At 38.3% G+C, this 20,871-nt stretch overlaps 1 protein-coding gene across 1 annotated transcript in view; it reads right to left on the reverse strand.

The window, feature by feature from the left end:
• POLR2C (RNA polymerase II subunit C) overlaps positions 1 to 13,332 on the reverse strand; it is a 455,631-nt gene extending 442,299 nt beyond the window's left edge. The window contains exon 1 of the mRNA XM_044081501.1: positions 13,110 to 13,332. Within this exon, the coding sequence (XP_043937436.1) occupies positions 13,110 to 13,195 (86 nt within the window). The 5' untranslated portion in view covers positions 13,196 to 13,332. The remainder of the gene's footprint in view (positions 1 to 13,109) is intronic.
• Between the last annotated feature and the right edge of the window lie 7,539 nt (positions 13,333 to 20,871).

A 20,871-nucleotide genomic window follows, 5' to 3' on the forward strand; every position in this document is an offset into this window, starting at 1 on the left:
TGTCTTAACTAACTTACAAACTTCTACCCTAAGCAAGCCGGAACAGTGCTACAGCAAAATTTGCCACAAACTCTAAATATCACCCACACCACTGTAAACCACTCCTAGATTTAAACTAGCTTGAACTCCCCAGCCAACTTACCTTTACTCAACTATCCACCTTGCACAACCTTATTTTCAAGTCTACTGCCTGCCCTGCACTAGCCAGTCTAGTCACACCTTACACACCAAAGAAATCCCTACGATTGGAAGACAAAAATCTCTTAGCTATCTCAAAATCCACAAGAAAACCAGGTCACACCCTGTTTTCATACTGTCTCTATACTTTGGAATTCACTACCTCTAGCTACCAGGTCTATGCCTGGCCTAACCCATTTCAAAGCCTCTTTAAAAAAATCATCTCAAAAATACATCTGCATGTGCAGCCTGCATAAAGCCTGCCTAATACTCAGGTTTTCCTCTTCTTCCACACTAACCTCATCATCCTCTTCTGTCACATTTCAATCCCTCACAGACTGCAAGACCCTAAGGCTCCTCTAACTCCTAATGTTTATATACCATATCCTTAAGCTATCTTCTGCATGGAGACATGCGTGAATAGGCGTACCTTCGTTGAAGGTTGTGCGTCAGGGCTGGCAACTCGGTATGTAAAAATAAACTGCCAATCATTAGCGGACCGGAGTTCCGCTGTGGCAACCCCTAACCGGGAAAAGCCGAAAGACACAACATCCTTAAGCTACTGCTCAGGTTTAACTGCTTCTGTTCTTCTTAACTCTCTCTCACTATCTACCTGCATCACTAACTTTCTGGCTGCTATTTTCCTAACTGAAACTAACATTTTATTTTTCATGTACTATAATAGTCAATGTCACACATTGCACTACCTATGTGCTATGTTTTTTTGGACACTATCTTCATCATGTATGGTGAGAGAGTGACTATTACTGCCTGTAATGTTTTAACTCTATAGAAGTGTCTAGACATATAGTAATATATTGCAACATCTTGTAACATAGTTTGTTCTTTCAACTTATTTTTGTATAGTATTTCTAATGTAACTTGTATTGTACTGGATTATACTGTATTTGGTAACCCCATCTTGTAATGCAGCCATATAAAGCCAAACAATCTACTGTTAGGTAAAAAAGGAATTACTGACACAGAAAGAAACATAAGACGGGGAACATTTTCCTGATCTAGACATGAATTATTTCACAAACTTTTATCTCAAAGCTTTAAAATGAGAGAATAGTTCCTTTTTGGGTAGCTGCATAGATAGTAATTCCAGTGTTTAAGTACTAACTCACAATACAATTTTCCCTTGATAGACCTAGTAAACTGAAAAAATCAAGGAACAAGTCAACCTAATTAAGCACCTACTTCATTAGCTTAAGGCAGTCAGACTTCAATATCTCTTAACTTTAAAGCTCAAAAGGAAATGTACATGTTAAACATCCAAACAACAATGCTTTCTTTCACCACATTACTTGCAGTGTTTAAAGAATGTAAAGAATTCACATAACATCAAATAAACTGCCTATATGGAAAATTTCCATATAAATAATTTAGTCTGTCAGTTAGCAAAAAGGATGAAGGCTGTCAGCTGTTAACACGGTGCTTCCTAAAGTCCAGGGCTTGAGTCCCTCAGGCTGCATTTACCCGCTGTGAGACTGAGCAAATCACTTGAACAGTGCTCCCGGGTCACCCGTGAAGTGGGTCATATTTCCAGTAGGCTTATACAATTAAAATATATATTCGTATGTTACATCAGTCCTATCAGTCTGAGGGGATACTCTTTCCCCTTACATAAAAACTGACAAGTATACAACAGGGTAAATGCAGAGCTCTAAACCTAATACTGCAAAACTACTACTAAATCTTCCAACCATGCTAGACTGACTATTCATACTCAGTCTACATGGAAAATTTTCCTGTCTAATTCATGCAAAATATCAAAACTCTCAGTCTCTGATATGATGTTAGTCTTATGCAGTGCACTGTTATTTGTCTACAAACTGGCCAATTAAACCCTAGTAAATGGCCTGCTGTAGAGGGTTATGATTGGGTCTCCAATTATAACCACATTATTATGTGTTCAATACATGGATGCCAAGAAATTCACCTGAAAGCACTGTAACAGTTGGGTTTTGTGCCACAGTAGCACATTAACACGTTGGGTTATCTTCCCCCACCCCCCCCATTTCCAGGCATAATCACAGCACTCTATGCACTACAGTATAGTTTAATCCGGTTTCTTCACTAAGACCATGAATAACTGTCAATGTAAGAAACTCTCATAGTGGGCTCCAAAGAGATATTAGTGTTAGATTACTCTACATATAGACTGGTCTGCTTATATAGATTATACAAAAAGATACTCAACAACAAATGACACATTCTACATAAATATTATAAAATCTCTTTTAACAGTAGTTTAACCTGCATATTCACTCATAAATGAATCAGGACAGTGAGCCTAGTATTCACCTAAGGGTCATTTTAAGCCTAGCCAATAACAAACTCAGAATCAAATCCTGTACCTTCTGTGTATATGGCAAAGATGTTAACCATTCCGACAAACCCAGCCTGCAATTATGTACAACTCTTGATCCAAACAGTTATTCCTTTTAAAATTAGGAATTAGCCAACAATCAGAGTGGGGGGGGGGGGGGACTGACAGCTACCACTTAAGAATACGGAGGGTCAAACAGTTCACTCATAGAATGCTCCTTTTACTGGGACAGTAATATATTTTTCATGCGTAAGTGAGACATTTCCATGAACAACTACCAAAACAATAGGCAAACATGGATACCAAAGAAGCTGCTTTGAACTGCAAAGATGTCCAAAGCAAGCAATTTATTTTTTCCATGTGAGTTGGTGAAAACTACCATGACATTCTAAAAATGAACAAAGGATAGAGGATAACAGGTGAACAAGCCAATAAACACAATAAGACTATGCAGTTGGCCTTTTAAAACTTATAAAAGTAACAAAGGAAGGGTGACTAAGAATGGATGGGTAGAGTTACTACAAAATGTGTGGGTTCCATATACAGGAGGAGCTGCATGCATAACATGGTAGTGACTGGGTACACACTAATTCAGAATGACAAAGGAAGAAATGGGAGTGGGGGCATGACTTACACAAAGGACGACTACAAATGTAAAGTTAAGAGAGGAAGAACACAACACCTTGAAGGTGTCCTAGGACACATGTAAAGTTATGGGAAAAAAAAAAGTGTCACAGAGCCAGCAATGGACAATTAAGAGGCCAAGAGTCTTCATGCTGACAGTTTAAGCAGTCTAAAAGCTACTTAAAGAATCTGCACACATAATCTTTCAGAAGCATGCTTTCAACCTCGATAGGAAATCGATCTGCATCCCTGTAGTAAATTACATGTTGTTGACTTCTTCCAAAGTTTGGGAAGCAACCTGAATAACCGCCACTAATAAATGCTGGAAATGTTCCAAACTGTTGGCCCTGCTATGGAAAAAGCCCACATACTTGTAAAGTCAAATGCTAGTGTCCTCAATGTCACTGCACCTCAATATATGCTTCACTGTAGCCTATAAAAGTAAAGTACTCTCAGCTGTGCAATGACCTTATATGCAGCTGTTTCAGTGGGATGATGAAAATCCAGACCAGGATCCATCCACACACCAAGCTTATTATTAATGTAATTACACGCTCAGTTGAATATAGCAGGACCCGACAGAGAAAGAGAAGCAATTTGGAAAGGACTTTACCACTGCCTATTACTCATCACACACAGCTACTACAAGTTTGCAGGGGTAAGGTGGAGGCCCAAGACCGAGGAACTAGACTTCTAAAAGACTGGGTTGTAGGACAAAGACAGTTATAGTAAGAAGCTAATGTCAGGAACAAGGACGGGGACAGGTGAAGTGCTTGGACACGCCAGTCCTACGTCTGGTACTCTGCAGCATTACTTCAGACACACCCCTACAAGCTAGTAACTCTCCATCATTATTTCAGACACATCTGTACAGGCTGGTACTCAGCATTACGTCATACATAACCAAGAAAACAGAAGTATGGTAGAGAAAGCAGGGGGAGGAGAGACAGTAAAGGAGAACTTGTAAAGTAGGACCAAATATGCAAAAAAAAAAAAAAAAGTCACCTGAAGTTCAGTAGAGACAAAAGTACTACACTTGGGCTGCAGCAACCCATGAGTAAAGTATGAGTAGGAATTAAGTGAAGTTTATGATAGCACAGCAGGAAGGATCCAGGAGTGATTATATGTGGATTGCAGCAATTGAAGCAGATGGAGGGAGCAGTGGCAGCTGTAGTACATGCAGTATACAGCTTTAAATATGCACTTTTAAAATCAAGCCTCTAAGGAACTCTACAGGAATGTCCCAAATCTGTGGGACTGAGTAGCCCAGTCATGCAGTTTTCTTGAGTAGATGGAAGTTACAAAGATCTGGTATAAACCAAGAGCTGTTCCATTTGCACGCAGAGGGACTCCACTGGTGAACACAAGATCAATGGTCACATTAACAATTACTGAGCAGCACAACTGCTATGTGAAAGCTATTGTACATGGATTGTGTTATCTTTGTAAATTTTATTTTACAGAACAAATGACTAGGCAATTGCGGACCAGAATTCAAAAACAAGGTAGAAATGTATTAAAAATGCATATATACCTAGACCTGTTGGAATACACAAACTGTTCAAAGAATCACATCTGAGAACAGTCAACTTAGACAGCATTTACTGGCAAGGAATATGGACTTAAACAGAATGAGCAGTACAGAGTTCTGCCATATGTAATTCATGCTATAACATTAATCCACATGACAGCAATCAAAAAACATTCCCAGTAACAAGACATTATTGAAGAATGGGCATTGGCATGTTTCTATAAGATCAATAAAGCTTACAATACTGTGCTATCTTCTCTCCCAACAGACGAGGAAACACAGTACTGTGCGACCACCAGAACTTTAATTAAAGACAAAAGTGCAAAAAATGAACATGAAATATAGAATTTACATGAAATGTTGAGTTAAGCGCTTTCACCTAATACATCGTAGGCTTCTTCAGAACTCAATCAAACATTAAAATGCGCCATTATAAATAAACTTTTTGGCGCCAATTTAACTATGTGCACTCAAATTTAAAGTGCCTCTGTCCTTTTCATTTGTGATCAATGAACTACATTACAAATTCATACAGCTATACCTCCATAAAAAATACATTGTTCTGCAAATATAAGCGTAAATAAATACTTAATATTCCTTATAACTGGTGCTTAGTAATTGCCCTTCCATTCTAAAATATGTCATAATACATTCTACTGATGTTAACAGTACTAAAAAATGCATGCTGCCTGCCTGATAATAATAATTACAATATAAAAAGACTAGTGTAAAAAGACTGATCTAGTGTACGCATCTTACTAATAAGTGATAAAATTTTTATGTAATATTAGTGAATACTTGTTTGAAATAATGTTAAAATTAAACAATTCAATGCTTTACTATATTAAAAACTGTTTGGACTCTATAGGTAAAAAACTCTATGTAAGACTCAAGATGTATAAGTTCATATTTTACTGTTGTTAAATGTGCAAACTTGTATGCTGTCATATAAATGAATTATAATATAATTATAATATATACATTAAAATTGTTTCGACTGTATATATACATACACATATATATATATATGCATATATACATGCATATATATACATACATACAAACTACTAATATAAAATATGTTAAAAAAATATTTTAAATAACGTTAGATCTTATTGTATTTTAAAAAAACTTTTTAAAAAATCTTTTTATTTTTTATTATTTATTTTTTGGTGTAATTGTCATAAATAATTATTTGTATATACAATAATATTTGTTTGTATACAAAAAAGTGTTTATATACAAAAAAGTGTTTTATATTTGTATTTACAAAATTTTTTAATTTTGTATATAAAAATTGTATATAACAATTATATATAAAAATTATTAATGGGTTGTGATATGGTTAGAACATAATGTTCAATTTTTGTGTAGATTTTGAAATTACACTTGAGCCCTAACCCAATAAGGTTACATTTTACCATACACACCATATGCTAGTATGGTGAAAGAAATTTTGTACAAACATTGGGGTATTTTCACAACAAATCCTGAGATTTCACGAATATTAGGAGACAAACCATTGTTTGTTCACAGAATGTCACACAATTTGAAAAGAATTCTTGAAAGTGGAAATACTTCAAACACTAAGGGTTGGAATGTCGATGGCAAAAAAGGAAAAAATATATTCAATGCAAAAGACAAATTCACTGGCAAATGTGGCAATTGTAATCAGTGTAGATACATTATGAGTCACACTGAAGTTACTCTGGATAACATTAACAAGACAACAATCAGGTGTGAGAAGGGGAATTGCAACACTACGTATGTGGTCTATATTGCTAGATGTGAAATGTGCCCAGCATATTATATTGGGAAGACAGAGAGGGCCTTCAAAAAAAGAATTTACGACCACTTATATTGTATTAGAAAAAAAGATCGTAATAACGCTTTATATAGACACATTGAGAGTGAAGGAGACCTACACAATTTCAAATTTGCCATCATTGAACACATAACATCTGATTGGAAGGGGGGCAATACAAAAGGACGATTAAGTTACAGAGAAATTTGGTGGCAATTATACACAGATGCTGCGACAATTCCAGGATTAAATGATACTATTGCCATCAAACCCTTATTGGGTTAGGGCTCAAGTGTAATTTCAAAATCTACACAAAAATTGAACATTATGTTCTAACCATATCACAACCCATTAATAATTTTTATATATAATTGTTATATACAATTTTTATATACAAAATTAAAAAATTTTGTAAATACAAATATAAAACACTTTTTTGTATATAAACACTTTTTTGTATACAAACAAATATTATTGTATATACAAATAATTATTTATGACAATTACACCAAAAAATAAATAATAAAAAATAAAAAGATTTTTTAAAAAGTTTTTTTAAAATACAATAAGATCTAACGTTATTTAAAATATTTTTTTAACATATTTTATATTAGTAGTTTGTATGTATGTATATATATGCATGTATATATGCATATGTGTATATATATATACAGTCGAAACAATTTTAATGTATATATTATAATTATATTATAATTCATTTATATGACAGCATACAAGTTTGCACATTTAACAACAGTAAAATATGAACTTATACATCTTGAGTCTTACATAGAGTTTTTTACCTATAGAGTCCAAACAGTTTTTAATATAGTAAAGCATTGAATTGTTTAATTTTAACATTATTTCAAACAAGTATTCACTAATATTACATAAAAATGTTATCACTTATTAGTAAGATGCGTACACTAGATCAGTCTTTTTACACTAGTCTTTTTATATTGTAATTATTATTATCAGGCAGGCAGCATGCATTTTTTAGTACTGTTAACATCAGTAGAATGTATTATGACATATTTTAGAATGGAAGGGCAATTACTAAGCACCAGTTATAAGGAATATTAAGTATTTATTTACGCTTATATTTGCAGAACAATGTATTTTTTATGGAGGTATAGCTGTATGAATTTGTAATGTAGTTCATTGATCACAAATGAAAAGGACAGAGGCACTTTAAATTTGAGTGCACATAGTTAAATTGGCGCCAAAAAGTTTATTTATAATGGCGCATTTTAATGTTTGATTGAGTTCTGAAGAAGCCTACGATGTATTAGGTGAAAGCGCTTAACTCAACATTTCATGTAAATTCTATATTTCATGTTCATTTTTTGCACTTTTGTCTTTAATTAAAGTTCTGGTGGTCGCACAATACTGTGTTTCCTCGTCTGTTGGGAGAGAAGATAGCACAGTATTGTAAGATCAATAAAGACAAACAAAAAACTACGTTGTATCTTGTCACAAAGTTCTACATAATACCAAACCTGCTAGCAGCACAATACCTATTTTGTAAGTATCAGGCCCGGTCTTTACCTCTACTCCCTTCCTTCCCTGAGTCAGCCAGAGTATCAATTTCTTGGCATGCAAAGCTCAAATAATTAGCGAAGTTACTCTCAGTGGTTATCAAGTCTCTTGACCTCCAGAGACAACAGGCTTAATAGGTTTAGAGCCGCAGAGAAGGAAAGATATATCAGAAAACAGTACACACACCATTCTGACCCCAATGGCTGTGAAGTAATTAAAGACAGCCATAGGTAACTTGCTGTGTATATTTCTCCCTAGCAAGAAGTTTTGAAATGATGCAACAGCAAGGGAGACAAATTCCCAAAGTACTATGAGATTTGTTTGAGCCCTAATGCAGCTTGCAATGAGGAACTGACTAAGACATAGGGCTGCCACAGAGAAGAAACTGCAAAGTCGTATTTTTTTTAACATATGGAAGTACTGGGAGTCATTGTGAAGGGAGAAAAATAAACTGTGGGGAAAGAAAATATGTTTAGGGAGTAGCTGTCCTTTTACAAAGCTAATCATCTCATAGAAACATGTCACATATCCTGAAATAACCACCAAACCTCTGCCTGGTGTGTTCTAGATTATACTATAAAAATATGCAATGCAGAATATTTTGAAGTGCATGAAGAAACCTGTATACTCAACAAGTAAACAAATATATATTTCTAAGTTATGGCATGCACGGGCATACATATACTGAATCATTTATGTTGCTGAGAAACTACATACATACAGCTAAGTGCTTGTTTCATGAATTTAATTTCTCACCATTTCTTTGTATAGCCCATTTTTATTAAGCCATTTATAGCAGCTATAGCAGTGTTTACTTTGGTTGTGGTTGTATGACCATACAGTTAGTACACATAACTAGATTCATATCATGAAATCAAACAGATCAGGGAGACAATGGCTTTAATATCAAAAATGCTGTTCATCGAGGTGTTTCTTGTGAGATCGCGGTACAGTGAAGATCAGAAAATGTGCCCTTTCCTCACTGTAGTGCAATCTCGGTTGATATATATAATTAGGGGTCTATATGACATGGTCGACAGTTCATATGATCGACACTCATTTGGTCGACAGTTCATTTGGTCGACAAGCAGATTTGCCCCCTTCCCCAATGTTGTGCAACTCTGGAGTTGATATATATAGTTGGGGGGGATTGGAGGGGTGTGCGGGGCGAAGCCCCCCCCCATCTAAAATGCTTGTCGATCAAATGAACTGTCGACCAAATAAACTGTCGATCATTTGAACTGTCGACCATGTCATATAGACCCATAATTAGTGAGGGGTGTGGGGGATGCAGTCCCCCACAAGAGCGACTTCGATAAATGGCATTTTCGACATTGAAGCCATTCACTCTCCAGTCTTTTCAATTTCGTGATACAGACCTTACATAACTAAGGGAGATGTGGGGTGTGAAGCCCCCAAAGTAAATATTTAATTTCTTTTAAAGTTATTTTGTTGTCCAAAACAGAAGTAAACCTGTAGAGCAGAAATATTGCAAGACAGGTGTTTTCCTCTGAACTAGTTTTAAGTATGCACAATATAATGTTAGTCTCCGACAGTAAAGGAAGGCTTATAAAACTGGTTTCCTTGTAGTTAATTTAGGTTTTCTAGGTGTAAAGTACATGTGAAAGAGAAAGTTTAGTTAATTTAGTTTGATGTTTTAAATGCAATGGTTTGGATTCTCAACTTTTTCATCCTTTGATTGATTGCTAGAACTGGAACGAGCTTCCCATTTTGTTTTTTTGTGCAGCTGTACACATATGTTTTATTGGGATAGCACCTCCTGCTGCTTAAATTCCACACACCATAAACATCCAAGGAGCCAGCATCCACAAACTGTACTCCTTAGGGGGAAGACACCTGTATGTAAAACACATTGGCCACTACTGTCACCCAATCACAAACAGTCAGACTGATTGCATAAGAGTGTGTGTGCGTGTGTGTTTGTGTGTGTGTGAAAGAGACAAGCTAATATGGGCAGAATTTTTCACTTCACAGTCAAAGACCAGTGATGTCCTCATCAAGTGAGGCGCCACACCATCATCACACGCCAGTTTATTCCAATTTCAGTCCGCAGTCCCATAACTTTTCTCCATCTCTAATACTTCTCTTCCCTTCTTCAACCTGTCTCTTTCTGTTCTCTGCTTCCTTATGAAACAAAATTGAACTTGCCCCTGTTCTTGATAAACTCCTTCACAAACATAATAGCAGACAGCTCTTCCTGAACTCAAAGAAACTAAAACAAAAAATTCTGACATCTCCACGAGGACTTCGTACTTTTGATCTTAACAATCTCATCTCCCATACAAGCATAATGATCATCTGTCCTATTTTTCGAATACTTAACTCCACCCTGACCTATTATTACTTCCCCTGGATTTTAATCCTGATCAACTCAAAAATAAAATCAGTCCGACTTTTTTTTTTTTTTTTTTTTTTTTTTTTAACTTCCCATAAACTCACTAGGTAACTCTAGATGCCAAAGCTGATACCAGTAAGGGCATCCTACAGCCTTAGCCTGAATATACTCTCCTTGAAGTCAATGTATCTTTCAAAAACAAAACGGCATAATGGCACAAAATACACTGAACTGACCGATATAGCCAACATCCTGGCAGACAGGTTCAGTGCAAACTTCACCCTCCTTTCACCCCCAAAAGGGCCCATAACTATACTGGAATGTACTGCCCCTGAAATCACAGACACTCAGGTTAAAACAGCCCTCTCCAAAGCCAAAAACACAGCATCAATGGGACCGGATGGTGCCCCAGGCTGCATCCTACACAAGCTCAAAGATGAACTAACCCCTTACCCAAACACACTGTTTAAACTCAGCCTCTCTACAGGCTATGTGCCCACAGAGTGGTGCACAGCAACGGTTATTCTGCTCCACAAAGGTGGAGCCACAATGGACCCTGGGAACTATCACCCTACAAGCTTGACTAGCTTTGTCTGCAAAGCTATGGAGCATATCACCATGGATCTCATTAACAGAGACATTGGAAACCTCCAAACACTGGACCCTACCCAGTTTGGCTTTATTAGAGGCAGATCATGCCTCCTAAACCTGGTGGACTTCTTTGAGACAGTTACCAAGGCTATAGACGAGGGAAAGGAGGGCCACACAGCCTACCTAGACCACGCAAAGGCCTTTGACACAATTCCCCACTCAGGTATTCTAGACAAGCTCACCAGCCTGAACATAAACCCTACATCATGAGATGGGTGCCAACTGGCTCAAGGACAGAACCCACATGGTAAGAGTTGCAGGAGCTAGGTTTGACTCTAAACCGGTTACAAGTGGCATTCCCCAGGGATCAGTCCTAGGACCCCCTGTTCGGTATATACTTCTCAGAGGTACAGGCAAGCACAGGAGGACTATGGCTGACCAAGTTCGCAGATGACTGCAAACTAGGGACTATAACTGACTCTCCGGCTGACACAGATATCCTCCAAAAGGGTCTCACTGAGACAGATACCTGGTGTCAAAACCATGGCCTCAAGCTAAATACCAAAAATTGCATAGTCATCCCCTTTGGAAAAAACAAAGTACCCACAAATTACCACATAGGTGGTAGCCCCCTAAATATGGAAGACGTAATAAAGGATCTGGGGACCCAAGTAGATAATAACCTCTCCTTTGATAATCACATTGCCAAAGTGATAAGAAAATCCTTCTATGTGGTCCTCCTAATCACAAAGGGGTTTGCATCCAGATCGAAAGAAGTGTACAATGCCCCATTTAGGATGTACCTTACAAGACACCTGCAACAACTGGAAAGACCACAGAAGTACCTCACCAAGAGGATCACTGGCCTCAAGCAGATGCCCTATGCAGCTCGACTGAAGAAATTCCAGCTGTACTCGGCTGCATACCGCCTACTCAGAGGTGATCTCTGCCTGACATACAAGGCCATGTCCAACCCAGAATTGATGGACATGCTCCACCTAAAGAAAACCATATCCCCTCGACCAACATGCTCCAGGGATCTAAACCTCACCACAACAATAAATAGGACGTGCTGGAGGGATAGATTCCTGTCCCAGAAACTTCCCATGCTCTGGAACAAGATTCCAATCTACATTAGGTAGAGCTCCTCGCTAACCCTCTTCAAGAGAAGCCTTGACGAGTAGATGGGAAACAGAAAGTTTACCCCAGGGATCACTTCAATGGCTCTGCTGGACAGAGACACGGGGAACTAATCTAAGGGGGCGGCAAAACACAACACATTCCAGCTAGGATGCCTTCGGGCAGATAGCCTAGTACCTACAATGACCCCATGTCTTTTCAAGCAAGATCTGCAGCATCACTGTCCTGTCCCCCAAACAAAAAACTGCTAGGTTACTCGTAGAGTGCCAAGTGACTTCCAGTTAATGAACATTCTGACATTTTCCTATTAATATTAATTCTGAAATTCAGCCTTTGCCCCACAACTCAGTTGTAAAATAGCCCTCTGAACAACCACCACCACTTTAGATCCCACTCAAGTAGAAATTCTGTTCTGTCATATCTAAACACACCCTTTTCAATTTTAGGTCACACATAGTCGGATGCAATACTTACTTTCTGAAGGCAATTGCCAGAAATGTCACCACTGTATCTCAACCCATGATCCCATTCTTTTCAAAGTCTATCACAATATAATCAGGTGCTATTCTCTTAATACTATGATGCATTTGTATAGAGCATTGCAAGCTGAGGTCGGCTTCTCCACTGTATGTACATTCTATCATGGTCATCTTTTTCACGACCACATTTTTTAACATCATCTTAGTCCAGTCCATTACCATAATAAACATACATAAAAAATTCAGACCCTAAAAATGCCCACATCTACACATTTATGAGAAGTCAACATTCAGAGGTAGAGGACAACTACGCTCAGGACTCGCTCGCTCTCACTGATGATCATGACTTTCTTCACTAAATACCACACATCAAGACCAACTTCCTGAACAATGCTCTTACAACCCTATAGTCTTAAATGTATTTACACACTCTGATTTTTTTCATTCATGAAACGCAAAGGGAGAGTCTGCTCCCAAATGGCAGACAACACTGAATTCAACAAGTATTTACAGAACGTGAAGCATATACTTACGCCAAATCCGTACTTTCTATGATGAACTTCACGTTTTCATCAGAAAGCTCAGTAATGCGAACAGTCGGTTGGTTCGCGTAAGGCATAGCGTAACGGTGCCTTATTTATACTATAGATAATAATTATACTACTAACCACCACTATTGACTGTGAACAAACATGAAAATTCGCTCCGGTGTTACATTAAAAAACCTCCGACCAGGAACCATCTAACGTGGACGCAAGCGGAAATGCGCATTCTCACGATGAAAGTGTGCACGCTCCTCCCTTCCAAATAAAGACTTCTAACGACACAGTTTTTTTTGTAGTGTGTTGCATTTCAGATTTCCGTAGTACTTGGAGCTCAGGACGCCTTCGACGTAAGCGTTATTGCTGCTCTTCCTTTGGCTTATTGGAGAGACCCAACAGTTCATGTTTATATAAAGTCTTACAGTAAATTCGGGCTCATAATAGACTTGATATTTTCTTAGACTAGCATGTGATCCTCCCACATCCAGAAGGAGTATGGGGTACCACTCTGAAAAACTGATTAAAAGACAGAAAGTGAAGGCACCCTTCAGCGTGGTGCACAAACCGTGGGAATATCTGACAGTCGAAATGTGGAACACCCTATTTTTGCACTGCGTGCCGCAGCATTCCCACGGGGCCTGTTTGAAGTGGGCTTTTTGCCATAAGCATTAAGTTAGTGAATCCTGTGCATTTGTAAAATTCAATACGGCACACCTCAACAAGTAAATACAGTTAGCAGAAGCAATTAGTAAAATGCAATATGCTGAGTGGAAAATGGTCATATAACAGTTTTCAAGTGCAACTGCTAAAAATAAATATCTTGTAACCCAGGCAGGTATGACCCTAGCCTTGAGTAGCATCCTGCCTTCACCCAGAATGATACCACAGTACAAGGACAAAATGATTGACTTAAACAATTGGTTAAGCTTCTGGTGTCATTCTAAGGGGATCCAGTATCTGTCTACCTGGGATGACATGATCGACAAACCACGATGCTTTGCCAGAGATGGCCTGCACTGGTCACCCTTGGGATTCCGGATACTGGCTAAGGCTCTTGCCACCCCTATAGTACCTTTTATGCAAGATTCAAATGACAAATTCACCACCGTAACAGGTACAAGCAAGCAAAATCTGAGGGTAATGCTACTTAATGCTAGAAGTCTAAACCTCAAAATGCACTCACTAGGCATTCGTTAAAATGGAGAACATCGACATCTGTGCAGTGACAGAGACCTGGTTTAAGGCTCCAGAGAGCACCCCTGCATTACCAGGCTATAATTCATACCACACCTTTCGGCCACCTAACCTGGACCGAAGCACTAAATGCGGAGGCGTGTCCATATTCATTAAGGATATCCACACCTCCAGACTAGTTGCTCAGCATAATGCATCTGAGATTATACAAGTGCAACTAACTCTGGGCAAAACCGCAATGCAAATTGTAGCTTGCAACAGATCCCCCACCATGCCCCAGGATTCCCACCCCTCATTTCTTAATACACTGGAAAATATTAGGGTACAACCTAACACCCTAATAATGGGCGATTTCAACTATCCTACCATTAATTGGGAAAACTACTCATGTACCAACGCCTGTGCTCAACGTTTTCTGGACTTCATAAATTCCAATGCCTTGGATCAACTTATCCACACCCCCACCAGGGGCAGCAGTATCCTAGACCTGGTCATTACCAACATGGGCAACCGGTGTTCCACACCAGAGGTCAATTCCTCATTGGTCATATCTGACCACAAGCAAATCACCCTAGACATCCACATCCCACCCTCACCCCCCATGAGGGAAACCACTGTAAAAAATTTCTCCAAAGCCAACTTCATGCTTCTTAAGACAGAAGTGGCAAACTTCACGGCACCCATGCTGACGGACAATAGAGGTGCGACTGCTGAATCCTATACAATTGCACTTTATAAGCACTTACACAGGTGCGTGGATCGTGCAATCCCTAACAGAACCAAGATGCTATCCTCCAAAAAAAGGAAGCCAATCTGGTGGTCCCCTGCTATAAACAAACTCTACAACAGAAGAAAGAAACTGTTGCAAAAAAGAGTAAAATCCTATGATTGGAGGAACTCCGTGGTCAGTCTCAGTAAGAAGCTGAGATCCCTCATAAAATCCTCCAAAGCTAGTTATGAAAACAAAATCGACACTGATTCTAAAGACAACCACAAAGCATTCTATAGCTATGTGAAGAATCTCAATGGCATCACTCAGATCTGCTCTGAGTTACAGCACAATGGCACTAAATATACAGAACCAACTGATATGGCAGATAGGTTCAGTGCTAACTTAACCCTCTCTCATCCCCTAAAGAGCCCATCTCTATACCGGAAGAATGTAAAGTACCTGTAATCACAGTTGCACAGGTAAAAAACACACTCTCCAAAGCCAAGAGCACAGCATCCATGGGGCCTGACAACATCCCAGGCTGTGTTCTGCATGAACTATAGAATAAACTGGCACCCCACCTAAGTACCATGTTCAATCATAGCCTCACCTCAGGCTTTGTGCCCACTGAATGGTGCTCAGCAATGGTTATCCCACTCCACAAAGGAGGAGCCACCACGGACCCTGGGAACTACCGCCCCATTAGCCTGATGAGCCTGGTCCGCAAGGCTATGGAGCGTATCATCATGGAACTTATAAACAACGACATTGGTAATCTCCAGACTCTGGACCCTACCCAGTTCGGGTTTGTAAAAGGCAGATCATGTCTCCTAAACCTGATAGACATCTTTGATGCGGTAACCAAAGCCGTAGATGAGGGTAAGGTGGTTTACACAGCCTATCTAGATCTCGCCAAGGCTTTCAACACCATCCCCCACTCTGGAATTATAGACAAACTCACTAAACTAGGTATAAATCTCTATGTCACAAGATGGGTTGCCAACTGGCTCACTGACAGAACCCACACTGTGAAATTAGCAGACTCTAAATCCAACTTCAGACCAGTGACAAGTGGAGTACCACAGGGTTCAGTCCTAGGTCCTCTCCTGTTTGGTATCTACTTTTCTGAAGTACAGGCTAACACAGAAGGTCTTTGTCTAACAAAGTTTGCAGATGACTGCAAACCAGGAGCCATAATCAAAACTCCTAACGATGTGGACATCCTACAAAAGAGCCTCACTGAGACAGATGCCTGGTGTCAAAGCCATGGCCTCAAGATCAATGCCAAAAAGTGCATTGTCATCCCTTTTGGTATAAAATCTGTACCTATGAACTACCACATAGATGGTAGTCTACTTAACACTGAAAGTGTGATAAGAGACCTTGGGACACAGGTGGACAGTAGTCTCTCCTTTGCTAATCACATCGCCACAGTAGTCAGGAAATCCTTCTACATGACACATCTCATCACAAAAGGTTTCTCATCCAGGAAAAAAGAGGTCATTGGTCCCCTCTACTCATCACTCATTAGACCCATTATAGAGTACAATGCCCCTTTTGGTATGTACCTCACAAGACATCTACAATGACTGGAAAGGCCACAGAAATACCTCACAAAGAGGATTACCGGCCTCAAACAGATGCCCTATGCAGACCGTCTAAAAAAACTCCAGCTTTACTCTGTCGCATATCGCCGACTCAGAGGCGATCTCTGCCTAACATTCAAAGCTATGTCAAACTCTGAGCTGTTGGACATGCTCCACATAAAGAAATCTCAATCTTTCCGAGCTACACGCTCTAGGGATCTAAACCTTGTCACCACAATAAACAGAACATGCTGGAGGGATAGATTCCTGTCCCAGAGACTTCCCATACTCTGGAACAAACTGCCTATCTATATCAAACAAAGCTCCTAATTAGCACTCTTCAAGAAAAATCTTGATGATTGGATGGGAGATAGGAAATTCACCCCGGGGATCACTTCTGTGGCTCTGCTTGACAGGGGCACAGGAAAATAATTTTCTTGGTTGGCAAAAGCCAGGGTACCGTTTGGCTAGGCTTATATAGGCCCTAGGGCCAATAGCCTAGTACCTACCAATGAACCTATGAACATGGTCTTTAGGACCAGCTTTTCCAACCCCTCTGCATCTTCAAGCTATACCTGTTAACTCAACCAATCAAGGACAAATCAAGAGCAGAATTGGGGGCAAATCAAGAATTGCTACTATTACCTTGAGACATTGACAGAATAAGAGAATGTGAAATACTATACACTTTCTGAAGTAAAAGTAGGGTTGCCACCTTTTCAAATGCCCAAAAGTGGGACATTTTTTGTAGAAACAGATTTTACTGGATAAAACATGCCCATGGCCAGTGCAAAGGACAGAACTTCACTTTTTTGCAAAAATAAACGCTTATTCTTCTAGCATTTTATTTACTAATGCCGTTTTGTATTTTTTATATGTATATATATGTGTATATATATATATATATATATATATGTATATATATATATATATATATATATATATATATATATATATATATATTTCAGATACAGAATAACTGTTTTATGCAACTATTAATGAAAACGTCGGAATATTTTTGCCTTAAAAATCTCAGGACATTTGCCATTTTCTAGTTTCTTTCACAGGACACAACTGCCCAAAGAGGGACTGTCCCTTGCAAAGAGGGATAGGTGGTAACCCTAAATATAAAATAAGTCTGTAACTTATCATTACTTACTAATGTAATGCACCATCTTTTCTCCAAAGGTCACAGCCTAGCTCTCAGTGAATCTGGGACAAATTCAGAAATAATCAACAACTCTTAAAATATTGTTTCTATTAACTTGAAACATTGACAAAATAGAGAATATGAATTAATGTACATTTTCTGAAATGACAAGTTTATAATTCTAATTCCTGCCATTTGTTAAGTGAAATTCACCATATTTTTCTCAAAAGTCACCAGTTTTATGAGGGATTGAAAGGGACACAACTAACACTGGATTCAAAGTTAGGCACTCAATGGTCAATACATAAGTAAAATAAGCAAAGTTAGTTGAATAAAAAGTAAATAACCATACATTAACACTGTTGTTTCAGTCGTATGCATTGTTCTAATGTCAATAAAATGCTGCATTGGCAAACCTGGTGTGGTTTTGTGACTCTAGCTAGGATGACAAAAAGTATTCACAGGAACTTAAGCTTACAGGAAAATATTATCTGCATTAGTAAGTTACAAACAGAAAATATAATAATGAACAGCCAGAGAACTCTTTATAGAAGAATATTTTCTATTACAAATTTTATTTACACAAAAAGATACTGTCTACATTAGAAAACCACAAGCACAGAATTATAGTAGCAGTAGTGAACAGTCAACAGAAATATAATGAAGAAATGAAAGGGACAGAAATTAGAGGGGAAAAACAGGGAGATATATATTATTTTACAGGAAAATATTATGCTTCATTAATAACATAGAAACACCAAATTGTAGCAATTGTAAACAAACAGTAAAAACAGAAAGAAGATTCAAAGGGATTGGGGCAATTAGAGAGAAGACAATAAACACTATATAGGTGCAGACCATAAACAGAATCAGGAATTAAGTAAACTAGACTTAAAGCTATATCTGTGTCATTGCTTAAAGTATGAGAATTTCATAAATGTGTTTAAAAATGGTTTAGTAGTGCAGACCCTGCTATAGTATAGTACAATCAGTACTGGAACTTGGAACAAGAAATCAGGACAAAGTCTAAAATAAAGGAGGAATGGGGCCAAGGACCAAAAATAGGAACAGATTTTAAATGTTGCTCCTATAACATAGTAAGTTGCTTGAATATCAGGATTTGTGTTAGTATGCATTTTCTGAGGGATATGAAGTCTGAAACTCAAATTTATGTCATAATTTAGTGATTTGAATCCTCAGTGATTTGCCAGAAAGACACAGATTTTATGAAGAATAAAAAGAGGATCTTTCAGCACCCCTCAATACCCTTTTAGAAGGTATTGCAGTGGTGCAAAAACTAATAGCGGCACACAATTGACCACATTTTTGTATCTGCTCATTGTCTCCCTTTGTCTCAGAAGCAGTTGCTTGATTGGCTCATATAGTGTAATGCCGATTGGTTGTAATTGTGGTATACAAGACAGTCAAAAATTGCAAAGTGAAGCCACCACTGTTCAGTGCAGAACAGCAGGACAGTGGTCTAAATTGATCTCAAATGCAGAGCATTCTGCACAATCTGGAGCACTTGGCTGCTCAATGTAGGCATATTATCATGTCATTATTGGCAGGTAAGACTTTTGCAAATTGTGAGCATGCACAAATTAACATTTGCCATGCAAACAATAATGCATGGGTGCATGTTACTGTGTAAATAATGCCAGCCCAGGGTGGCATCAGGCCTCCACACCCTTAGAAGGGCATTATTTACACAATAACACACATGCACCTGGAGGGTATTATTGACCTTAGAGAATGGGATAGCTGTTAATTTGTTTTGTATTTGTTTGTTTTTGTTGTTTCAGTTACTGTGTATTTATTAATAATTTTGATATAAAATACTTCCTCCGCCTATTGTTTCAAACTTGCTGTAGTATATACTAGCAAATCATTGGGGTTGAAGTCACTAAATAATGAGTTAAATTTGAGTTTCAGACTTTATCATAGCTCTCAACTAATCAGGGACAGCTCTCAAAAGAATCTGAGAGAAATCCAGAAATAATCAGGGGCACTATTAAAGTATTAGTATTTTTAATCTGAGACATTGACAGCACAAGACAATGTAAATTAATGTACATTTTCTGATGTAAAAAAAACTGTAACTATTTATTGACATTGCTTATTAAGTGTAGTTCACCTTTTCTTCAGAAATCACCAGTTTTAGGAGTGATTAATGGAAATAGAGCTAAAATTTGAGTCAAAATTAGGGATGCCCCTCAAAAATCGGGGGCAGGTGAGAGGTATGGATTTCATATCCTTCAGAAAAATGTATGTTAACATGCATCTTGTTATTATAGCAACTTTCTAATTCTTTAAGAGCAATATTTAAAATCTGTGCCTATTTCTGAGCCTTTGTATCCCCATTATTATAAGCTTTATCTGGAATGCTTGATCTCTCTCTCTCTCTCTCTCTCACACACACACACACACACACACACACACTCTTCTGCTTTCATGCATGTAAGCACCCATACACTCATGCAAGCAGACAGAAACATAAACACGCAGAAACACACACACACACATACACACACACACTTTTCTATTTTTTTTTATTATCCATTTGTTTTGATTTTACACTAGCGAAACAGTAAGCCGCGGTGGTGCAGCGGTAGTGTTGTCGCCTCACAGCAAGAGGTTCTCCCATTCGATTCTCGGCTGGAGCGCCTTCTGTGTGGAGTCTGCATGTCCTTCCCGTGGTCGAGTGTCGTTCGAAAGACAAGCGTGCATGGGCGTGCCTTCATTGAAGATTGGGCGTCGAGCTGGCACCTCGGCACCCTAAAAATCTACTGCCAATCATTAGTGGACTGGATCCACTGTGGCAACCCCTAACCAGGAAAAGCCAGAAGAAGAACAACAACTAGCTAAACAGTAAAAACACTGCTTAAGCAAGCATAAAATAATGGCTAGATCACTCTCACTCTTACTTTCATGCACGCATACATTCACACACACACAGACATGAACATATATGCACTTTTCTAATTTTTTTAATTTTCTTTTTTAATTTTATACTCTCTAAGCAGCAAAAATACTGCTTAGTGAGTGTAAAGTAATGGCAGCTGTTAGCTTCATTGCAGCCTGAGCTCCATTGCAGCTTAACATGCTGCCCTT

The sequence above is a fragment of the Protopterus annectens genome, chromosome 8.part0, assembly GCF_019279795.1.
Source record: "Protopterus annectens isolate FY-2018-M chromosome 8.part0, PAN1.0, whole genome shotgun sequence".
Taxonomy (NCBI): domain Eukaryota; kingdom Metazoa; phylum Chordata; order Ceratodontiformes; family Protopteridae; genus Protopterus; species Protopterus annectens.